The following is a 16,153-nucleotide window of genomic DNA, read 5'->3' as shown; positions in this document are numbered from 1 at the left end:
TGCTACTAATTTCGTAAATCTAGAAATTGCTACATAATGTTACCATGTACTGAACTGCTTTTTTCTGTCAATTTGTTGTAAAACATGTTTTGGTATTTTATTTGTAAAATCATAACATAATTTGACATTTAATAGGATTTTCCTTAATCCCTCCTTACTATCCAACATTTTAACTTATCCAACGTTCTGCTGGCCCATTTATGTTGGGTAAGCGAGACTCTCTACTGTAAATAATGTTGTGAGCAGCTTTGGGTCCCGCTGGGGAGAAACACAGGATATAAATAAAGATTTATAATTATTACTAGCCATCCCCTGCCACGTATTGCTGTGGCCCAGTCTGTGTATATGTGTTTTGTGTGTATGTATGTATGTGTACATGTGTGTGTGTGTATTTGTGTATACGTGTATATATATTGCACATGCGTTGTGATGTATTATTTATTTTTTGGCTTTTTATGTCTCTTCCACTGTGTTTTCTGCTTTTTATGTTTTCTGTCCGCTGCCATGCGTTGCTGTGGCCCGGTCTGTGCATATGTGTTTTGTGTGTGTATGTTATAATGTAATACAATATAACACTACTAATTATAATATATTATAATTATATATTTATATTACATATAATATTACTAATAATATTACAATATAATGGTATAGTACAATATAGTAATATTTAATACTGATATTGTACTGTGCTAGTAATATAATATATTGTATGGATATATATCTTGTAAGCCACTCTGAGTCCCCTTCGGGGTGAGAAGGGCGGCATATAAATGCCATAAATAAATAAATAAATAAATGTGCGTGTTTGCATATATTACCTGAAGAGATCCGGAAAGCCTCTTCTCTAGAAACATTCAAAAAGAACCTTAAAACCTGGCTCTTCCGCTGCACCTTTGGTGAGTAGGTGCACAATATGACACCCCTCAACGTTCTTCCCACTGGAACACACGCTCTCCAAATGGGAAGTTTAGCTTCACAACTATGTACGTTTTTCCTATCCGACCGCATCTCTGCCTATGAACCCACCAGGACTTTGAGATCTTCCGGGGAGACCCTGCTCTCGATCCCGCCTGCTTCTCAAGCTCGGCTGGCAGGGATGAGAGATAGGGCTTTCTCGATGGTGGCTCCTCGGCTGTGGAACGCTCTTCCTACGGACATTAGACTAGCACCATCTCTATTGGTATTCCGCAAAAAAGTGAAGACCTGGCTGTTTGAGCAGGCGTTCGAATAATTAGTGCAATGATTGGTTAATGAACACTGGAATGGAACAATGGATGACGAATCTGGAACATGTTTTTGATGATGAGACGACAGTGAATGGGTATTGTAGTAACTGTTTATTAATTGTGTAATGCGTTAGGTTGTTACTGTTTCTATACTGTAGCACTGAATTTTTGCTGTTCGTATTTGTTGTGAACCGCTGTGAGTCGCCTTCGGGCTGAGAACAGCGGTATACAAGTAAGGTAAATAAATAAATAAATAATAGTTCCCTGCAGGTAACTTGCTCCTATTTTTATCTCATTAGAGTTTTAGAATTGTTTTTATCCTGTACATGTGGCCCACCCATTGTTATTGTGATTGTGCTTATTGGAATGTTATTTTATGACTGTGTTTATATTTTTTTTGATGTAATTTGATGATGTTGTTTATTGTTTATGCTCTGGTTTTATTTTGTTGTAATATGTTGTCCAGGCTTGGCCCCATGTAAGCCGCTCCGAGTCTCCACTGGGAAGATGGTGGTGGAGTATAAATAAAGTTTATTATTATTATTATTATCATTATTATTATTATTACTAGCTGCCCCCTGCCACGCATCGCTGTGGCCCAGTCTGGTGACCTAGAAAATAGTGTTGGTTTCTAATATATGTAATTTCTTTATGCTTGTGCGTAAACAGTATTTCTTGTCAGTGTTGATGTGGAGAGTGTCTGGTTTGCCTACTCTAGAACATGCAACATATCATTGTCCTACTTTAGAGGTCCCTTTGAAATCTATGATATTATATCTGGCATATATATATATGTGTGTGTGTGTGTGAATCATATCTATTAGGCCTGTTTGATCAAGAAAAAATTTGTTTCTAAAATCGATTCTTAATTGGGGTGTTTTTTTGTTTCGATATTTAAAATATTTACAAAACTTTTCAAAAAAATGTTTTGTTATTTACGAAAATTCGTAAATATTTACAAAACATTTTTTAAACTCCATTTGCCCTAGTATTTTAAATATCGAAATTTTTTCTTGATCAAACAGGCCTAGTCCAACAGACCTCTGAGGATGCCTGCCATAGATGTGGGCAAAATGTCAGGAGAGAATGCTTCTGGAACATGGTCCAGCCCTGAAAACTCACACAAGCGGCCTCCGCGCGCCATCCGGCTCCGGCTTCTGCGCCCTCCTTCTCCTCCTCGCACTTCCTGCAAATCAGCTGGGAGGAGGAGAAGGGAGGGGGCAGAAGCCAGAGCCGGATGGCGCGCGGGGGCTCCGGCTTCTGCGCCCTCCTCCTCCTCCTCCTCCTCGGGTGAGCGCGCGCGGGGGCTCCGGCTTCTGCGCCCTCCTTCTCCTCCTCCCAGCTGATTTGCAGGAAGTGCGAGGAGGAGGAGAAGGAGGGTGCAGAAGCCGGAGCCCCCGCGCGCGCTCCGGCTTCTGCGCCCTCCTTCTCCTCCTCCTCGCACTTCCTGCAAATCAGCTGGGAGGAGGAGAAGGGAGGGGGCAGAAGCCGGAGCCGGATGGCGCGCGGGGGCTCCGGCTTCTGCGCCCTCCTCCTCCTCCTCCTCCTCCTCGGGTGAGCGCGCGCGGGGGCTCCGGCTTCTGCACCCTCCTTCTCCTCCTCCCAGCTGATTTGCAGGAAGTGCGAGGAGGAGGAGAAGGAGGGTGCAGAAGCCGGAGCCCTCGCGCGCGCTCCGGCTTCTGCGCCCTCCTTCTCCTCCTCCCAGCTGATTTGCAGGAAGTGCGAGGAGGAGGAGAAGGAGGGTGCAGAAGCCGGAGCCCCCGCGCGCGCTCCGGCTTCTGCGCCCTCCTTCTCCTCCTCCTCGCACTTCCTGCAAATCAGCTGGGAGGAGGAGAAGGGAGGGGGCAGAAGCCGGAGCCGGATGGCGCGCGGGGGCTCCGGCTTCTGCGCCCTCCTCCTCCTCCTCGGGTGAGCGCGCGCGGGGGCTCCGGCTTCTGCACCCTCCTTCTCCTCCTCCCAGCTGATTTGCAGGAAGTGCGAGGAGGAGGAGAAGGAGGGTGCAGAAGCCGGAGCCCCCGTGCGCGCTCCGGCTTCTGCGCCCTCCTTCTCCTCCTCCCAGCTGATTTGCAGGAAGTGCGAGGAGGAGGAGAAGGAGGGTGCAGAAGCCGGAGCCCCCGCGCGCGCTCCGGCTTCTGCGCCCTCCTTCTCCTCCTCCTCGCACTTCCTGCAAATCAGCTGGGAGGAGGAGAAGGGAGGGGGCAGAAGCCGGAGCCGGATGGCGCGCGGGGGCTCTGGCTTCTGCGCCCTCCTCCTCCTCCTCCTCCTCGGGTGAGCGCGCGCAGGGGCTCCGGCTTCTGCGCCCTCCTTCTCCTCCTCCTCCTCGGGTGAGCGCGCGCGGGGGCTCCGGCTTCTGCGCCCTCCTCCTCCTCCTCCTCGCACTTCCTGCAAATCAGCTGGGAGGAGGAGGAGGAGGGCGCAGAAGCTGGGAGCGCCGGATTGGCTCCCAGGCACCAGCACTGAGTCAGCACAGCAGCCGCCATCCCATTAACGACACGAGCTGAAGCTCGTAAAAAAAATGGGGCTGCTGTTTCGATATTTTTAAACCCTTCCGGGTTTAAAAATATGTTTTGAAATCGCTTCGGATATGGTTAAAATAACGATTTAATTACGAATTAACGAATTAACGAACTAAAACCGACAGGCCTAATATCTATTTATCTATATCTATGGCTGGGTGGCTCTTTGTCAGGAGGGCTTTGTTCATGTTTTCTTGTCCTGGTGAAGGGAGTTGGACTGGATGGTCTTAAGGCAGCATTTCTCATCCTGGGGGTCAGGACCCCTGGGGGGGTTGTGGGGTCATCGAAGGCCACCAGAAAACACAGTCTATTCTGTTGGTCATGGGGGTTCTGTATAGAAGGTTTGGCCCAATTCTCTCGTTGGTGGGGTTCAGAATACTCTTTGATTGCAGGTGAACTATAAATCCCAGCAAATACAACTCCCAAATGTCAAGGTCTGTTTTCCGCAAACTCCACCAGTGTTCACACTTGAGCATGTTGAGTATTCGGGCCAAGTTTGGTCCAGATCCATCATCGTTTGAGTCCACAGTGATCTCTGGATGTAGGTGAACTACAACTCCAAAACTCAAGGTCAATGCCCACCAAACCCTTCCAGTATTTTTGTTAGTCATGGGAGTTCTGTGTGCAAAGTTTGGCTCAATTCCATTGTTGATAGAGTTCAGAATGCTCTTTGATTGTAGGCGAACTATAAATCCCAGCAACTACAACTCCCAAATGACAAAATCAATGTTTTTGAGTGATGGTCACTCGTTGGCCTGATGGGCATATTGTGTCCAAATTTGGTGTCAATTCGCCCAGTTGTCTTTGAGTTATGTCAATCCCACAAAGGAACATTACATTTTTATTTTATAGATTACCATCATATGTGTATGTTGTTTTGCATGTGCGTTGTAGCATTATTTTATTTTATATTTTTGCTTTTTAAGTCTCTTCTGCTGTATATTTCAGTGTTTTTAGGAGTGATGGTCACTTGTTGGCCTGAAAGGTGTGTTGTGTCTAAAATTGGTATCAATTTGTCCAGTGGTTTTTGAGTTATGTTAACCCCACAAACAAACATTACATTTATCTATCTATCTATCTATCTATCTATATATGCTCTGTGCATGAGTACCTTAAAAACAAAAGAACTAATGGGCAAAATCACACCAAATTTGGCAACAAAATGTCTCTCTACACAAGGAGTGACCATCAATCAAAACATTATGGTTTTGTCATTTGGGAGTTGTAGTTGCTGGGATTTATAGTTGACCTACAATCAAAGAGCATTCTGAACTCCACCAACGATGGACTTGAACCAAACTTGGCACACAGAACTCCCATGACCAACAGAAAATACTGGAAAGGTTTGGAGGGCATTGACCTTGAGTTTGGGAGTTATAGTTCACATATATCCAGAGAGCACTGTGGACTCAAACAATGATGGATCTGGACCAAATTTGGCATGAATATTCAATATGCCCAAATATAAACACAGATGGCGTTTGGGGGAAATAGACCTTGACATTTGGAAGTTGTAGTTACTGGGATTTATAGTTCACCTACAATCAAGGAGCATTCCAAACCTCACCAACGATGGAATTGGGACAAACATCCCACACAAAACCCCCATGACCAAAAGGAAATACTGTGTTTCCTGGTGGTCTTTGGTGACCCTTCTGACACCCCCCTGGTGACCCCCCCCCCTTGGTGTATTGACTTCCCAGGTTGAGAAATGCTGCCTTAAGGCCATCCAGTCCAGCTCCCTTCACCAGGGCAACAAAACAAAGCCCTCCTGACAAAGCGCCATCCAGCCATTCACACACACACATATATATATGTGTGTATATGACAGATGTATATCAAAGATTTGAAAGGGACCCCTAAAGCAAACCAGACAATCTCCACTGGCAAAGAAACAACAAGGAAGCTCCAACTGGTCCAACGGGCGGCAGCCATGATACTAACAGGAGCGGGACGCAGGGAGCATACAACCCCCCCTACTGTACCAGCTCCACTGGCTGCCGATCTGCTACCGGGCTCAATACAAATTGCTGGCATTGGCCTATAAAGCCCTAAACGGTTCCGGCCCAAGATACCTAACTGACCGCCTCTCGGCCTATGAGCCCACGAGGACTTTGAGATCTTCCGGGGAGGCTCTGCTCTCGATCCCGCCTGCTTAACAGGCACGGCTGGCGGGGACGAGAGATAGGGCCTTCTCGGTGGTGGCGCCTCGGCTGTGGAACGCTCTTCCCGTGGACATCAGGCTAGCTCCCTCCCTGTTGATATTCCGCAGGAAATTAAAGACCTGGCTATTTAAGAAGGCATTTGAACAAGAAGTGATTGGTAATTTGACCATAGGAATGGAACAACGGAAATGATACCAGATTGTGGGTTTGACGATGAGACGACACGGAATGGCTTTTGTAGTAATGTTGATGTTTTTGATGATGATGTTTTTGATGATGATGTTTTTGTTTAATGCTGGATGTGAATTTTATATTATGTCTTGAATTGTTGAATTTTGTTCTTTCTATGTTGTACACCGCTGTGAGTCGCCCCCAGGCTGAGAACAGCGATATATAAGCAAAGTAAATAAATAAAGTAAATAAAACAAAGCCCTCCTGACAAAGGGCCATCCAGCCATTCACACACACACACACATATGACAGATGCAGTACCAAAGATTTCAAAGGGAACCCCGAAAAAAGGACAATGATATGTTACATGTTCCAGAGTAGGCAAACCAGACAATCTCCACATCAACACTGGCAAAGAAACAGCAAGAAATACTGTTTACTCAGAAACATTAAGAAATCACATATATTAGAAACCAACACATTCTCATTACTTCATTTCCAGATCACCAGACTGGGCCACAGCAACGCGTGGCAGGGGACAGCTAGTATTTATATATATAGATAGATTAAACCTTGAGGAATTCTGGGAGCTAAAGGACCAAAGATGGGGCGCATAGGAGTGACCTGCAAGATGGGTGTATGTAAGGCCAAGACTCGCTGTAGCAACTGAAGAGGAGGCAGGTAAGCAATGGCTAGCCTTCTCCCCCTCCCCCGCTCCTTCCCCATCTGGGCGCCCCTCGCTCACCACACGAAGTCGTTGCTTTTGTCTTCGTAGGAGTTCAGGAGGCCATTGCAGAGCGGCGTCAGCAGTGGCCTCTTCCTGCTGCTGCTGTTGGCGCTGCCTGGGCCGCTGCTCCCAGCCCGGCCTCCCCCCGCCAGGCGAGCCAGGCCTGCACTGCTGGAGGAAGAGCCCGAGGCAGCGGCCGCCACCAAGACAGGCCGCGCAGGGGCCCCCAGCCCCACTGAGGCGGAAGAGGACGAGGCGCCCGAAGCCGCCGAAGCAGTGCCCGAAGAGGCCGAGGTGGTGACCGAAGGGGAGGACGTGGAGGAGGACCCCGGGGGAGGAGGCCCGGCCGCGGAGTGCTGAGGCGGCTGCCGGCTCCCCGACATCCCGGCTCCGGCTCAGCGCATCTCCCCCGACGCTCCGAGAGGGGAGCGGGCCGCACCAAGGCTTCCTCTCAGAGGAGGAGAAGGAAGGAGGAGGAGGACGGGCGCCTGCTTGGGAGCGCGTGCGCAGCACCTGATTGGCCCCTACGCCTGCCAGGGAGCGCGTGCGTGGCACCTGATTGGCCCCTGCGCCCGCCCTCAAACCAAAGGGGCGGGGCGGAGGCTCCCAACACCCTCCCTTCTCGTCGGAACTTGATTCAGGGGCCGGCACTGCGCGTGCGCAACCTCCATAGCGTCTTCAACGCGTCGAAGTTGTTTTTGTTTTTTTGGGTCGTCACGTCGTAACGGAGCAGGCAAAGGTCAACGCGCCTGCGCAAGAGGGCTGGACAGCGGTAGCCTAGCAACCACAGCGGCCTATCACATTTGGTCAGCGCGTGGAGGAAGGCTTGTGTTTTAGGGCTGAAAATGGTTCAAAAGTCATTCCAAAATTAGGGGACGCTGGCATTTCATAGAATCACAGAATTGGAAGAGACCTCGTGAGCTATCCAGTCCAACCCCCTGCCAAGAAGGAGGAAAATCGCATTTATTTATTTATTTATTTGCTTTATTTCTATACCGCATTTTTCAGCCTAAATTAGGCGACTCAATGCGGTTTACACAATGCAGGTTATCACAACAATAAACAGTTAAAACACATCATACACAGCAACAAAATCAACAATTATTATCAATTCATAACGCCTCGATAACAGAGCAAAATCCATTCTCATAATCCTTGTGCCATTCCTATGTTCAATTTTACCGTCTTCCTGTGTTCAGTTGCACCGTTTAGCCAAACGCTTGCTCGTAGAGCCAAGTCTTAACCTTCTTCCGAAACGCCAGCAGCGAAGGGGCCTGTCTGATGTCTACAGGTAGGGCATTCCATAGCCGAAGGGCCACCACCGAGAAGGCCCTGTCCTTCGTCCCCGCCAGCCGTGCCTGATCTTAACGTCCACGTCGGTTCATAGGTGGAGATGCGTTCGGAGAGGTAAGTGGGGCCGGAACCGTTTAGGGCTTTGTAGGCTAACGCCAGCACCTGAATTGTGCCCGGTAGCGGATTGGCAGCCAGTGGAGCTGGCTCAACAGAGGAGTGGTATGCTCCCTGAGTGCCGCTCCTGTTAACAACCTGGCTGCCGAGCGCTGGACCATCTGAAGCTTCCGGGAAGTCTTCAAGGGCAGCCCCACATAGAGCGCGTTGCAGTAATCTATACAGGATGTAACCAGAGCGTGGACTACCGTGGCCAAGTCAGACTTCCCAAGGTACGGGCTCAGCTGGCGCACAAGTTTTAATTGTGCAAATGCTCCCCTGGTCACCGCCGAGACCTGGGGTTCCAGACTCAGTGATGAATCCAGGATCACACCCAAGCTGTGAACCTGTGTCTTCAGGGGGAGTGTGACCCCGTCCAACACAGGCTGTAACCCTATACCCTGTTCGGCCTTGCGACTGACCAGGAGTGCCTCTGTCTTCTCTGGATTCAATTTCAATTTGTTAGCCCTCATCCAGTCCGACACAGCGGCCAAGCACCGGTTCAGGACCTGAACAGCCTCCTTAGTAGTAGGTGGAAAGGAGTGACAGAGTTGGACATCATCTGCGTACAGATAACACCGCACCCCGAAACTCCGGATGATCTCTCCCAACGGCTTCATGTAGATGTTAAACAACATGGGGGACAGTATTGAACCCTGCGGGGCCCCACAAGACAATGGTTGTGAGGACGAGCAGTTGTCCCCCATCAACACCTTCTGGGTACGATCCTCTAGGAAGGACCTGAGCCACTGCAAAACAGTGCCACCAAGGCCCATTCCCGCGAGGCGTCCCAGAAGGATACCGTGGTCGACGGTATCGAAGGCCGCTGAGAGATCCAACAGGACCAACAGGGACACATTCCCCCTGTCTAGCTCCCGGCGGAGATCATCCACTAAGGCGACCAAGGCTGTCTTGGTACCATGCCCCGGCCTAAAGCCAGACTGTGCCGGATCCAGATAATCCGTGTCTACCAAGAATACCTGAAGTTGTGAGGCCACCACACGTTCCAGGACTTTGCCCAAAAAGGGGAGATTGGAAACAGGATGATAGTTGACAAATTGAGTGGGGTCCAGTGATGGTTTTTTCAACAGCGGTTTTATTACAGTTTGTTTTAAGCTGGCTGGAATTTTGCCTTCCCGAAGGGAGGCATTAACCACCACTTCCACCCACTCGGCCAATCCCCCTCTGGCTTCCTTCACGAGCCAGGATGGGCAGGGGTCTAGGATGCCTGTGTTTGCTCTCATTCCTCCAAGTATCTTGTCCACATCCTCGGGTTTCACCAATTGAAATGAATCCATCAAAATCGGACAAGCAGGTGCTCGTGTTACATCCTCAGAGACTGCCGTTAACATGGTATCCAGGCCAGAACGGATCAAAGCGACTTTGTCCGCAAAGAACTGAGCAAATGCTTCACAGCGGGCCGTTGAGTTGTCAGGGTTCCCCTCCGGAGTGGTGTGGTTTAATAGACCTCTGACAACTCAAAACAGCTCCGCCGGACGGTTCTTTGCGGACGCAATATTGGCCGCAAAGAAAGATTTCTTTGCCGCCTTTATTGCCACGGCATATGCCCTTAGAAGCACCCCCGACAGATGGCCATCCAGCCTCTCTTTTAAAGCTTCCAAAGCTTCCATTTTATATTGCTTACTGTGTTGTTGTTGTTCATTCGTTCAGTTGTTATTTATTTATTTATCGTGTCATCAGCAGCCATACCATTGTATTACATTTGTAACAGAACCAAACAAACAAACATTAAAAAAGGAAAAAAATTGTAAACTTGGTAGTTGATTAAATGTCCTTTGACCAGTATCTGGCCACTTGGAGTGCCTCTGGTGTTGCCTTTCCTGAAGGTCCTCCATTGTGCATGTGGCAGGGCTCAGGGTGCATTGCAGCAGGTGGTCAGTGGTTTGCTTTTCTCTGCACTCGCATGTCATGGATTCCACTTTGTAGCCCCATTTCTTGAGGTTGGCTCTGCATCTCGTGGTGCCAGAGCGCAGTCTGTTCAGCGCTTTCCAAGTAGCCCAGTCTTTGGTGTGCCCAGGAGGGAGTCTCTCATCTGGTATCACCCACGGATTGAGGTGCTGGGTTTGAGCCTGCCACTTTTGAACTCTCGCTTGCTGAGGTGTTCCAGCGAGTGTCTCTGTATATCTTAGAAAACTATTTCTTGATTTAAGTCGTTGACGTGCTGGCTGATACCCAAACGGGATGAGTTGGAGATGTTACCTGCTGCAATGCCTTGGTCCTTTCACTATTGGCTGCTACTTCCCGGCGGATGTCAAGTGGTGCAACAGTGGCTAAGGAGTGTAATTTCTCCAGTGATGTAGAGCGCAGACGCCCCATGATAATGCGGCATGACTCATTAAGAGCCACATCCACTGTTTTAGTGTGGTGAGATGTGTTCCACACTGGGCATGCGTACTCAGCAGCAGAGTAGCACAGCACAAGGGCGGATGTCTTCACTGTGTCTGGTTGTGATCCCCAGGTTGTGCCAGTCAGCTTTCTATGATATTGTTTCTAGCACCCACTTTTTGCTTGATGTTCAGGCAGTGCTTCTTGTAGGTCAGAGCACGATCCAAAGTGACTTCCAGGTATTTGGGTGTGCTGCAATGCTCCAGTGGGATTCCTTCCCAGGTGATCCTCAGAGCTCGGGATAATTGTCTCTTCTTAAGGTGAAAGGCACATGTCTGTGTTTTAGATAGATTAGGGATCAGTTGATTTTTCCTGTAATAGGCAGTAAGAGCACCTAGAGCTTCAGAGAGCTTCTGTTCAACCATCTCAAAGCTCCCTGTTTGAGTGGTAATGGCACAATCATCAGCATAGATGAAACTCTCTGTCACTTCTGACAGTGGCTGGTCATTTGTGTAAATGTTGAACATGGATGGGGCCAGCATGCTCCCCTAAGGTAGGCCGTTCTTCTGTTTCCGCCATCTGCTTCTCTGGCTCTGGAACTCAACAAAAAAAGCTCCTGTTTTGTAGCAGGTTTCCTATGAGGCGCGTGAGGTGGTAGTCCTTTATGATATTATACATTTTTCTCAGGAGGAGGCGGTGGTTCACAGTATCATAGGCTGCTGACAGATTTATGAAGACAGCTCCTGTGATCTGCTGCCTTTCAAAGCCATCTTCTCTGTGCTGAGTCAGGTTCAACACTTGCAATGTGAAGCTTTTGCCTTTCCTGAAGCCAGCTTGCTGTGGAATCAGACAGACGTTTAACGACTTAAATCTAGAAATAGTTTTCTAAGATCTACAGAGACACTCGCTGGAACACCTCAGCAAGCGAGAGTCCAAAAGTGGCAGGCTCACACCCAGAACCTCAACCAATGGCTGATACCCAATGAGAGACTCCCCCCTGAAAACTGGGCAACTTGGAAGGCGCTAAACAAACTGCGCTCTGGCACCATGAGATGCAGAGCCAACCTCAAGAAATGGGGCCACAAAGTGGAATCCACAACATACGAGTGTGGAGAAGAGCAAACTACAGACCATCTGCTGCAATGCAACCTGAGCCCTGCCACATGCACAATGGAGGACCTTCTTATAGTAACACCAGAGGCACTCCAAGTGGCCAGATACTGGTCAAAGGACATTTAATCAACTACCAAACTCGCAAATTGTGTATTTTGTCTGTTTGTCTGTTTTGTTATGTTAGAAATGTAATGCAATTGACTGGTTGCCCTGACACGACAAATAAATATTCGTTCAGTCGTTTCCGACTCTTCGTGACTTTATGGACCAGCCCACGGCAGAGCTCCCTGTCGGCTGTCACCACCCCCAGCTCCTTCCAGTCAATCCAGTCACTTCAAGGATCCCATCCATTCATCTTGCCCTTGGTCGGCCCCTCTTCCTTTTTCCTTCCATTTTCCCAAGCATCATTGTCTTCTCTAAGCTTTCCTTTCTTCTCATGATGTGGTCAAAGTACTTCATTTTGGCCTCTAGTATCCTTCCCTCTGATGAGCAGTCGGGCTTTATTTCTTGAAGTATGGACTTGTTGGATCTTCTGGCGGTCCAAGACACTCTCAGCATTTTCCTCCAGCACCACAGTTCAAAAGCATCTATAAAAATAAAAATAATAATAATAATAATAACAACAACAACAACAACAACAACAACACTTTATTTGTACCCCGCTACCATCTCCCCAAGGGACTCAGTGCGGCTTACATGAGACCAAGCCCAAATACAACAATACAAGCAATAATAACAACAATACAAGCCATTAAAATAAAAACGCAGTGCCCAAACACGAATCACGGAACATGAAAGGCACTGCAGACTACTTCAACCAGAGAAATCAGCCATAGCAGAGCACCTGATGAACCAACCTGGACACAACATATTATTTGAGAACACAGAAATGCCGGACCACTCTAACAACCACCATGTCAGACTACACAGAGAAGCTACTGAAATACACAAGCATGTGGACAATTTCAACAGAAAGGAGGAAACCATGAAAATGAACAAAATCTGGCTACCTGTATTAAAAAACTCTAAGATTACAACAGCACAACAACAGAGAGGAAACAAACAAGGACATCTAATCACCTCTCAACAAAAGTTTGCTCTAGGCACTGTCAGGCCATTATATGCTAATCAAGGTGGTCAGTTGAAACATTCACACCTAGCTCCAGCAGACAAGAGTCCTTTGTCTCACCCTGGTCATTCCACAGATATATAAACCCATTTTTCTAGTTCCAACAGACCTCACTACCTCTGAGGATGCTTGCCATAGATGCAGGCGAAACGTCAGGAGAGAATGCCTCTAGACCATGGCCATATAGGCCGAAAAAACCTACAACAACCCGGTGATTCCGGCCATGAAAGCCTTCGAAATACCGTCGAAGCCGTTCAGCAGTGGAACTCTCTGCCCCGGAGTGTTGTGGAGGCTCCTTCTTTGGAGGCTTTTAAACAGGCTGGATGGCATCTGTCGGGGGTGCTTTGAATGCAATCTTCCTGCTTCTTGGCAGGAGGTTGGACTGGATGGCCAATGAGGTCTCTTCCAACTCTGTTATTCTATGAATCCCTCTTGTCCTTTGCTGAATGAAGCATTTGTTGGATTTTCTTAGTGGCCCTATAGATAGTTTGTAGGTTGTGTTTCTTCATCAACTCTTTGCAGTCAGTGGTTTCCTTGTCGTATGGTACGAACACTTTTCCTCTGGGTGGATCTTTGTCTTTACTCTCATGGCTTGTACATGGTCTTGCAGCTCTTTTAATGTCTGTGGTGGAATATCCATTGGCCTGTAGAGCTCCGTTTAGGTCGTTCAGTTCACCTTGGAGGAAGAGGGCTTCACAGATTCCTTTTGCACACTCTGCCAGGGCTTTAATCGTGCTTCTTTTTTGACTTGAGTTATGGTTGAAGTCTTTATGTAGGTATCTATCTCTGTGTGTAAGTTTTCTGTAAACTGTGCGGCCCAATTGTTGATTGGGTTTGCAGATGACTAGGACATCTAGAAATTGCAGTTTTTCTTCATTTTCTTTTTCCCCACGATGAAGTGGATGTTTGGGTGGATGCTGTTGAGGTTTAGGTCTTCTTCACCATGGCTCCAAATGGTGAAGGTGTCATCCACATAGCATGTAGTGGGCTTTTTTGTTGCTGTTTCTAGGGTTTGTTTTTCAAAGCGTTCCATGTAGAAATTTGCTATAACTGGGCTGAGAGAGCTCCCCGTGGCTTCTCCATCTTTCTATTCATAGTATTCAGTGTCCCACTGGTGAAACAGGGCTGTGATATCTTCTGGGAAATTCTGGTTGATTAGTGCAATGGTGTCTGCTTCCAGGACCTTGGTAAATAGAGACACCACATTGAAGCTGCTCAGTTTGTCATTAGTGTTGAGGTTGCTGGTTTTTTTCTATTTCTGACTCCTCTGTTCCAGGTGCCATGCCCGTAATACACTATTATAGAATTTTGATTCTACTTTACTATGGCTACATCATGGGATTTGTGGACTGGTGAGGGAATAAAGTCCTCTAGTGCATAATCCCAATTTCCTCCTGAAAGAGCACATCCTAGATTTCTCTGAGACTGAGATATTGGGATACCCAACTGAGGGACTTCAAGGCCAAATGGTAATTTGAACTCTGGTTTCCCCAGTTCTAGTCCAACAAAACTGCTACAATATGAAGTAGCACTGGAACAGTATCATCTCACACATTACCCACACACATCAGTATATTCCTTGAAGGATACATACAAACTAGAACAAATTAGAACAATGAGAACAAATCAAGGATTATAGTGCAATGCAAGAGTAGCTCAGAGACAACATTCTGACAATATCCTCTCTGTAACAAAAAGAGAATAGTAATTACACTAAAATATAAAAGTAGAAAAAGGATAGTTGGAACTAGTAGTCTTCAACAGAAATTTGTACTATGAGAAAGCCAGCCATTACTCATTATTTGCAATATTGCCTTTGGTCACAAGAGAGCAGTCTTAGCTCGAGAAAGTGGCCTGTACATTTCAGGGCATTTTCAAAAAGAAAGATATCCCTTGATTTGTATACTGATTTTGTTTTCCAGAAAGGGATGAAGAGAGAACATTGCATTATGTTTTTGAAGGAAGAAGATTTGGGGTAGCACAGTTATCAAATGCTAAGTGAGAAATGCCCATTCTACTCAATGATAAGATCCAACTCCTGATATCTCAGCTACATGCTGCACATAGAAACAAACAAGATAACAGCTTTGACTGGATTGTGTCCATTTTTTCCTAAAAGCAATGTTTTCCCAGCCTTTTAGGAGAGAAATTAATCTTATAGGTAACTGTCATTTGTCTTTTAAATTTTATAACAAACCATGTCAGTCCCTTGTAAGAAAATTACCATTGAAATGAACACATACATTTAATGACATGTGGTTATGTGAGCCAGAACTCATTTCCATGTAAAATACTTTCTTCAGTTCTGGCAGAAGAAACAGATGTATACATAATGCCTCATGTTCTTTGATAGAAAAATAGAATAAATTGATGGGGGGGGGGGGGGGGGTTAAGCAGTGAAGATGATATTTATTTATTTGTCTTCATGTATATACAGACTAGTAAATGCAGCTTGCATTCTGTGAGTATGGATCCCTATTTCCTTGCTGCAAACAGAAGCATTTCTCTCCTCCTCCAAGGTGACATGTGAAGAGGTCCTTGGCCACCTCCATCTCTGGCTTGCTCTAGGGTGGCCTGGCCTCGGTGAAGAAGTAAACATTGACAGTTCGGTACAAGAATGTCCCATTTTCAGATTGTTTACTTGGGCTACTACCATGCTGTATTTTAAGGTCCTAGGTGCCCCTATAAGTATCTTTGCCATTTTGGAGTTCTAGACATGGACAAATATTCCTTTCAATTACTTGCTTCTTATCAGTGCCTCTTCGGCTACATGTGTATCAAATTTCAACTTTACAAGCAATGATATCTTAACACGAATGCATGGATACACCCAGGCATGTAGCTGGGGGGAGGGGGGGGGGGGTTGAAGGGCTTCAGCCCCCCCCCCCCCCCCCCAATTCTCATGGTGGTTTGCGAAAATGCCTTACTGGTGCATTATTTAAACTGTTATGTTTATTCATATCATGATCTGATCACCATACTCAATATATCCCATATGCATGGGGGTATTGGGGTAATGATAGGCTAGACCACTCTTTCACTCAGACTCAGCCCCCCCCCAAACTCAGCCCCCCCCCAAACTCAGCCCCCCCCAAACCAGCCCACCCCCCCCCGAACCCCCCCTCCCCCCGAAACAAAATCCTGGCTACGGGCCTGGATACACCTTTACAATTTCTTAGGAAAAAGCATTAAACTGTTCATTTGAACTCTTCTTGGATTGTGCAAATACTAGGTTTCTAGGTAGCCTGGAAATAAGTGTTTGTGGTATGCTTAGAATAACTCATTTTGAATGAAATATCACTGGTCCTCTA

General features: G+C 47.1%; 1 protein-coding gene across 2 annotated transcripts in view; it reads right to left on the bottom strand.

Moving 5' to 3' along the window:
• Positions 1-7,289, bottom strand: part of COP1 (COP1 E3 ubiquitin ligase) — a 79,164-nt gene extending 71,875 nt beyond the window's left edge. For both annotated transcript variants that reach the window (XM_060774409.2, XM_060774410.2), the window contains exon 1: positions 6,827-7,289. In XM_060774409.2, coding sequence (XP_060630392.2) covers positions 6,827-7,191 — 365 coding nt within the window. In that variant the 5' untranslated portion in view covers positions 7,192-7,289. The remainder of the gene's footprint in view (positions 1-6,826) is intronic.
• Positions 7,290-16,153: the final 8,864 nt, after the last annotated feature.

Source organism: Anolis sagrei, chromosome 4 (assembly GCF_037176765.1).
Source record: "Anolis sagrei isolate rAnoSag1 chromosome 4, rAnoSag1.mat, whole genome shotgun sequence".
NCBI classification, from domain to species: domain Eukaryota; kingdom Metazoa; phylum Chordata; class Lepidosauria; order Squamata; family Dactyloidae; genus Anolis; species Anolis sagrei.
The sequence above is the reverse complement of the archived record's forward strand: the minus strand, read 5'-3'. Positions and strand labels throughout refer to the sequence as shown.